Genomic DNA, 7911 nt, shown 5'->3' with positions numbered 1-7911 from the left:
TAAGTAGGAGAACTTGCACAATCAGTGGCTGACTAAATACTTTTTGGCCCCACTGCATAAAGTACTAGAGACCCAGACTAAGTAAGTAATTCTACTTTGTTACTATACATCTCTGCTGGTAGATGCCCCATTTTACCAGTCACTTATATTTTTTAGCCACTTTTTCCAGAATTCAAATTTATAAAAGAAAGTGCACAAGAATATTTTGAATTGCTTCAATGCATTATTTGTTATTATTAATTATATTTAATATTAGTATTATATTTGACCTCCAAGGTTTTAAGGCAGTGCAACAATAAATACATTGTGCTTAGAGGTAACAATATGGGAATGTTTTTTTGGGGTCTTTTTCCCTTTCCCCATTACATTTGATGAAAGGCGTAGAGAGAGATGAGGGGGTGATACGCAGCAAAGGGCTGCAGGTCAGATTCAAACCCGGGCTGCTGCGGACTCAGCCAACATGGGGCGCACGCTCTTACAGGGTGAACTAGAGGTCGCCCCAGGGAAAAGTTTCTTTTACCATCTCCAGAGTTGAAGATGATCTACAGCCACCGTGGTTACTAAACATATTCACTCCTCAACAGATTTCTCAAGCCAAAAACTGCATTATTATGGCATTTTTTGCCCTGAATATTATGTATGCTTTCTTTGACCCTCTCTGTCTCTGGTCCTGTGCTGTGAGCAGTGGGAGAGGGGGGAGTGGCCAGCGGCAAGAGCGGCAAAAGCCAATGTGTGCTTCTTTTACCAATATACACTACCGTTCAAAAGTTTGGGGTCACCCAAACAATTTTGTGTTTTCCTGAAAAGTCACACTTATTCACCACCATACGTTGTGAAAGAATAGAAAATAGAGTCAAGACATTGACAAGGTTAGAAATAATGATTTGTATTTGAAATGATTTTTTACATCAAACTTTGCTTTCGTCAAAGAATCCTCCATTTGCAGCAATTACGCATTGCAGACCTTTGGCATTCTAGCGTTAATTTGTTGAGGTAATCTGGAGAAATTGCACCCCACGCTTCCAGAAGCAGCTCCACAAGTTGGATTGGTGGATGGGCACTTCTTGCGTACCATCGGTCAAGCTGCTCCCACAACAGCTCAATGGGGTTCAGATCTGGTGACTGCGTGGCCACTCATACCGATAGAATACCAGCTGCCTGCTTCTGCTCTAAATAGTTCTTGCACAATTTGGAGGTGTGTTTAGGGTCATTGTCCGTTGTAGGATGAACGTGGCTCAATCAAGCGCTGTCCACTGGGTTATGGCATGGCGTTGCAAAATGGAGTGATAGCCTCCTTATTCAGAATCTTTTACCCTGTACAAATCTCCCACCTTACCAGCACCAAAGCAACCCCAGACCATCCTATTACCTCCACCATGCTTAACAGATGGCGTCAGGCATTCTTCCAGCATCTTTCATTTGTTCTGCGTCTACAAACGTTCTTCTTTGTGATCCAAACACCTCAAAATGGATTCATCCGTCACAACACTTTTTCCAGTCTTTCTCTGTCAATGTCTGTGTTCTTTTGCCATCTTAATCTTTTTCTTTTATTGGCCAGTCTCAGATATGGCTTTTTCTTGCCACTCTGCCCTGAAGCCCAGAATCCCGCAGCCGCTCTTCACTGTAGATGTTGACACTGGTGTTTTGCGGGTACTATTTAATGAAGATGCCAGTTGGGGATGTGAGGCGTCTGTTTCTCAAACTAGAGACCTAATGTACTTATCTTCTTGCTCAGTTGTGCAACGCGGCCTCCCATTCTTTTTTACTCTGGTTAGAGCCGGTTGTGCTGTCCTCTGAAGGGAGTAGTACACACCGTTGTAGGAAATCTTCAATTTCTTAGCAATGTCTCGCCTGGAATAGCCTCATTTCTAAGGACAAGAATAGACTGTCGAGTTTCAGATGAAAGTCTCTTTTTCTGGCCATTTGAGCGTTTAATTGACCCCACAAATGTGACGCTCCAGAAACTCACAAACTGCTCAAAGGAAGGTCAGTTTGTAGCTTCTGTAACGACCTAAACTGTTTTCAGATGTGTGAACATGATTGCACAAGGGTTTTCAATCATCAATTAGCCTTCTGAGCCAAGAGCAAACACATTGTACCATAGAACACTGGAGTGATAGTTGCTGGAAATGGGCCTCTATACACCTATGTAGATATTGCACCAAAACCAGACACATTGCAGCTAGAATAGTCATTTACCACATTAGCAATGTATAGAGTATTTCTTCAAAGCTAAGATAGTTTAAAGTTATCTTCATTGAAAAGTACAGTGCTTTTCCTTCAAAAATAAGGACATTTCAATGTGACCCCAAACTTTGAACGGTAGTAATATATATTATATATATATATATATTTAACAATATCTTTTGCATTACTAATCCAAACAAGTCGAACTTGGCACTGCACCGTACTTGTGCCCGTAGCAAGACACCTGTCAAGTTTGAAATCATCGGACTAACGGTTCAAGAGATATGCGAATAACACACACACACACAAGTACATTTTGATAAAGGGAGGGAAGAGACATAGTAAAAAAACGCATAGTAATAGTTTACTTCTGTTTTTTTTTTTTTTTTTTTTCTTCACTTACCAGACATTCTTGTCCAGTCCCTGGATTCTTTTGGAGTGTGTGTGTCTGGATGTCATTATATGCTGCAACACAAAACCAAGATACATTACGCCTGAATTAACATTTTAAATGTTGCAATACCTACTACTTACTGCTTGTCCAACAAGCTGTGTGATAGAAGTTAAATATTCCACCACTCACTTTGGTGTTGTACATTAACAAACCAGGACTTTGGTCAGTGGTTTTATTTAACTGTTGAGGGCATGTCTGTGCATAAAATGTATGCATAATCCAGCAGCACTATGCTCTCAATGCACTGGGGTGAGTCTCGCGTTACCAGACCTTCCTTCACAACACTGTGGAGAAGGGTCTGGCTAGTCCCCACAGCAATCCAAAACATGCTCTGGTTCAGTGGCATTTATTTAAACCAATCACAATTGCACTTAGCGCCTCTGTAAAGTAGCCTCGGGAAGGAACTTGTTTTGTTGGAACATGTGTGCATTCAAAAGTTGTTTTAGTTGTGCAACAGAAAACTCAGATTGGACAGATAGTCTAGCTAGCTGTCTGGATTCACCCTGCAGAGATCTGAGGAGCAGGTAACCATAGTGAATTGAATTAAGCAACATCCGGTGGAATTTCAGGCGGCATCAGAGCCATACCGGAAGAGGAACGTCATAGACTTCACTGGCGTTAATATACTAAGCTTTTAAAGTAAGAATAGTTCAAAATAACTCATGCACCTCTCCATCCAAGTACCAAGACATTTAACAGTGCACATAGACCTTTTATCAGTGTCTTATGTATGATAAGCTTGCCAAATAGTTTATTACCAACCTAATATTATACAGTTTAGCTATATGCAAAGTTCATAAAGTGGACTTCACTTACCTGTGAAGTACAAAACCTTCTCCTGCAGTTTATTGTAGATGAATGACATGCAAACTTGGAGGAATTCAGGACTTGTCGTGCTATGTTCATGCTGTACAAAAAGGGAGAGAATAAAAATACAATGAAAATGATTTTTCCTTATCTTGCGCTCCTGTGATAACTGGTAGCGTACATGATTTCTTCTACACCGGCTGTTTGCTCCGATGTTGCAAGGTGTATATTTATTTAAAAAAGTAAAAAGTCCCCACAAAGCTAATGTTTGTGGATAGAGCTCACCAATATATGACTTCTCATTTGGACATACAATTGAAGAAAATACTTTCATATTTTTAAATAACAACCTACTGAAGATCAGGTTTCCAAAGCATAAGGAATTAGGCTAACAAATATTGGTTGATGAATTAGGTCAGTTTGAACAAATTAATATGACAATAACTCTTAGTGAGTGAAACTGGCAACGTAACACTGACTACAAAAAATGAGAGGGCATAGGAAAATATAAGAAATAAATAGATCAAATAAAAAAAAACAGTATTGCTGAAAATTTACAAACCCTATATTTTTTATTTAAATCATTCAGTACATTGGGGTTATTGTACGGTTTGTTTACCCCAAATAATGAATGAAAAAATCCTAAACTCAAAATCATGTAACATAGTACATGTTTAAAAACAAAGAAACTTATAATAGCGAATATTACAACATTAAAAAAAAAAAAAAAAAATGAGGCATAGTAATAATGCAGGGAGCTCTTTACATTCAGTACAAACAAATTAGAATTTAGGACAGTAAAGTTGGCTTGTTGGTCGGACAAAAAGGGTTTCTTAACAGGTCACCTTGGGCTCCAGGAAAATGTGAATGGCTTTTCCCAGTTTAAATTTGATTTAACGTTAGTCCTGCAAAACAACAACAGCAGATGGCGCGTGTGTGCTAGAGGTTACACATAAACCCAGCAGTGTTCTGACCATGCACTGTCCGGTGCTGACACTCCAGCCAGAAATGAAGTAGCCATTGGCCTATATACACTGTCGGGGAAGTTATTGACCCAGTCATTTGCCGTTAATAGGTTTTCACCCGTAGAATATTAACGGTCTATGTTTTCACCACAGAAAAATACATGTTGTTAGTGAACAATGTTCTATGGTTGGCTACAGCCAAATACTGCATAAAGCTAGCCGTTTCTAGCTAACGTTAGCTTTAGCGGTGGCAACATTTTGTTATAGCTAGATGCCAAAGGAGCTGGCTGGTGCATTATACTGCTCTTTCATTGTATCACGGTGATGAAAGCAACTGCCATCAGAAACACGTACCATGTAACGTTACTGGTAGAGGTTAAACCACCACCGGTCTGCAACCACAACTTACTTGTCGTTGCCCAAGCAAAAAAGCTCCAGTAAAGCTCTGGACGCTGCGGTCAGGAGTAGGAGACGTCCTAGATAAAGTGGTGCTGCATTTACGGTTGTCGGAAATTAGTAATATTTACATGTAGAACACGGACAATTTTTCAATAGAGCAAGCTAACAATAAGTGCATCTTAGATTATTTTTTGACATTTCCTTACTATTATTATCAGTTACTATTGTGTGTATTTGCCATTTGCTTAACATTTGTTAATGATGAACATTGGTTTAATAATACAAGCCTATCTACCATTCATTGTTTTCTCTCCATTGTATTATGTTACTGCATTACAAGTTGTCGTCTTTTTAGTTATTGGTTTAGACAAAGTTAACAACAGTTCACACAACCCTTTATGAAGTACTTTCTACGTTGTGACGATGAAGGCTGGATTGTCCCAAGTTGTATGCAAATTTTGCGTTTCCTAGGACGGTGAAGAAATGTCCCGCCCTACTCTGCCTTACTATGCCTCTGGTTGGCTTGCCCTGGAATTCGTCCCCTAACCCTAACCAATCTCACTCCTCGAGCCTAAACCTAAGCAATCCATCCAACGAAGTCAACAAGTACCAGCCAATCAGAGTCATAGGGAGCAGGTCACACCCTCAACATCCGTAGGCCATAGAAATTGTGAGACCTACGCCCATGATTGAGACACGTGTGTGAAGAAAACAATGTTTATTTTTATTTTTTTTATTATTTATTCAATCATTCAGATTACAAATATACAAACAAACAATGCATTTTATAAATTAATTTAAAAAAAAGAACTTATGCCTCCGATCAAGCATATAACCAAAACTCATGAGCTTATACACAAATCAACATGAAGAAGAAAAATGAAATAAGAGAGAAAAAAAACAGAACGGGCTATCTCAAATTAAGTTAAAAGTTGCAAGTAAATAAATCAAATCAAGGGCTTTTTCATCCTCAGTTCGTTTCAGTGACTTACGCAAAAGATTTAAGTCATTCTTCCAATGGATCAGGGAGGGTTTGGTCTACAAAATAAATAGATCTACATTTATGTCTAAAATGTTTTCTTAAAAGCATGAAATTGTTGAGGACAAAACTACCTTCTTATCTTCAACAAAACACCAAACTTTATATTCATCACTATCAGAGGTGGCACTGCGATTTCCCTGGTCTGTAACCAGCTCTGCAGATCTCTCCAAGGATTGCACCGACTCACAAAGAAAAAAATACATGTTCTAAATTCTTCTTTTTCACAAAAAAACACAGTTATTTGTTTCAAAATTGAATCTATGTCATAAGAATTCACTTGTAGGGTGAATTTCATTTAAAATTTGAAAGTTTTAAATGAAATTAAACTCTTTTACCTTCAGAAGAAGAGGGAATGAGATATAACTTTTCCGGATTTTCTTAAGCTCTGCATCACCAAATTCTTTCAACAAATTTTCTTTTTACTGGATTAGGATTATATTATTTTAATAGAAAATTTCCAATAACTTTTTTTGTGTACTTATAGTCACAGAAATCAAGTCCTTCTAATCTAGAGCTGCCTCAGACCAGGAGAAACTTTGGAGTAGGCCTACCTACTGTCTTCTCTCACCATTGATTTTAGAGACCCTGGGATAGCTTCCAACCATCTATCATAAGACTTGACATTGCATTGAAGTTGATATTTTTCACAAAACTCCACGTACTCTAACAAGATTCCATTAGTGCAGAAAACAATTGTAATTCTGCTATCTACATGTTCTGCAGCTACTATGCTAGGATTTTGGAAATCAAATAGCAGCATGTTTAACAGCACGTGCAGACTATAAAGTTACAAATTGAGGCAAGAGGTTATCTTGCATTACTGCATGGACTGTAGCCAAGGGGTAAGCGAGCATACATGGGGAGATTTTGAGGCTAATAAGCCATCATGCTAGCATTACATTGACTCCCATTCATTTTGGCAACAATTTGACAACAACTAACTTTACACGTGAAGCGTTTAAAGACTCTATTTGTCCTTTGTTTATTTATAAAAAAAAGGTTTTTATGGATTGGAAAGACTTTGGTATGTGGCAATTAAATTCACGAAGTAACATTTATCCACAAACAGATGTCTCTTGGCATCTAGACCAGGGGTCTTCAACGTTTTCCAGGCCAAGGACCCCCAAACTGATGGCGAGATGGAGCGGGGACCCCCTAATTATATATATTGTATAAAATTGTGTTATATCAAACTGGTCCTATAGTGCCATGTGTGCATTGATGAATGAAAGACATCTTCGGCCTCCATTTATCTGTTTACTACAGTGTGTTGAATTATGTAAGTGTATTTAAAGACATTTCAATTAGTGGAAAAAATTGCAGGGGGGGGGGGGGCGGGGGGGGAATATAAAAAAAAGTCTAATCAACCAAAACTTTCGCGACCCCCATGCAGTACCTCCGCGGACCCCCTAGGGGTCGCGGACCCCCTGTTGAAGACCCCTGATCTAGACAGTTCAGTAGCCTATTTATGGAATGGACCAGTGGAGGAAAACAGGGGAGGGCGATGTTGAGGGGAGGGTCATCCAACTTTTTTTAGTCTAGGGTTGAGGGTCATCCAACTTTTTTTAGTCTAGGGGTGAAGGTCATCTAACTTTTGTTCATGAAAACAACACAATTGTGGCTTGTTTGGTGCCGCCAGCGCATATATACACAAGTGCTTCGCTAGTTCCATCGTGTTGTAACTAAGACATCTACTGAAAAATAATTGTATTCATTAGCATGATTGCTGTACTGTTTAGTTCAAAAAAATCCAAACACCCATATACGAAAACATAGCAGACGCAAGCTTTGATTTGGAAAAGACGAAGCTTGGGGACAGCACGCAGCCGGGAGGGCATGAGACGGGTGGTCTCCAGGCTGCAGCCATACCTGACTCAAACATCCTTTTTGTTGATTATTTGTGAAATTGTGCAAACGACAGCTTTTTCAAGTCATTTGAGATGAAAGGAGTGGTAGCAGGCAAGCTCCCAAATTGCCGCTCGTCTGAGAAATGGAGTTTTGGATAATATTCAGCTTTGTTAGCTTTAGCTGTAGACAGTTAAAGAAATGGACCAACA

The 7911-nt window shown here is 39.1% G+C and overlaps 1 protein-coding gene across 2 annotated transcripts in view; it reads right to left on the bottom strand.

Annotated features, from left to right (window-relative positions):
- The window catches only part of LOC116695816 (kynurenine--oxoglutarate transaminase 3), a 20690-nt gene extending 15774 nt beyond the window's left edge, over positions 1-4916 (bottom strand). Inside the window, exons 1-3 of one of the 2 annotated variants that reach the window (XM_032526300.1) lie at positions 4823-4916; positions 3458-3548; positions 2591-2652 (exon numbers count right to left, since the gene is read on the bottom strand). In XM_032526300.1, the coding sequence (XP_032382191.1) occupies positions 2591-2652; positions 3458-3547 (152 nt within the window). In that variant the 5' untranslated portion in view covers position 3548; positions 4823-4916. Of the gene's footprint in view, positions 1-2590; positions 2653-3457; positions 3549-4767 lie in introns of both variants that reach the window. The other variant, XM_032526298.1, reaches the window with a different exon arrangement.
- Between the last annotated feature and the right edge of the window lie 2995 nt (positions 4917-7911).

This window comes from Etheostoma spectabile, chromosome 9 (assembly GCF_008692095.1).
Source record: "Etheostoma spectabile isolate EspeVRDwgs_2016 chromosome 9, UIUC_Espe_1.0, whole genome shotgun sequence".
In the NCBI taxonomy this organism is placed as follows: Eukaryota; Metazoa; Chordata; class Actinopteri; order Perciformes; family Percidae; genus Etheostoma; species Etheostoma spectabile.
This window is presented reverse-complemented; position numbering and strand designations above follow the sequence as displayed.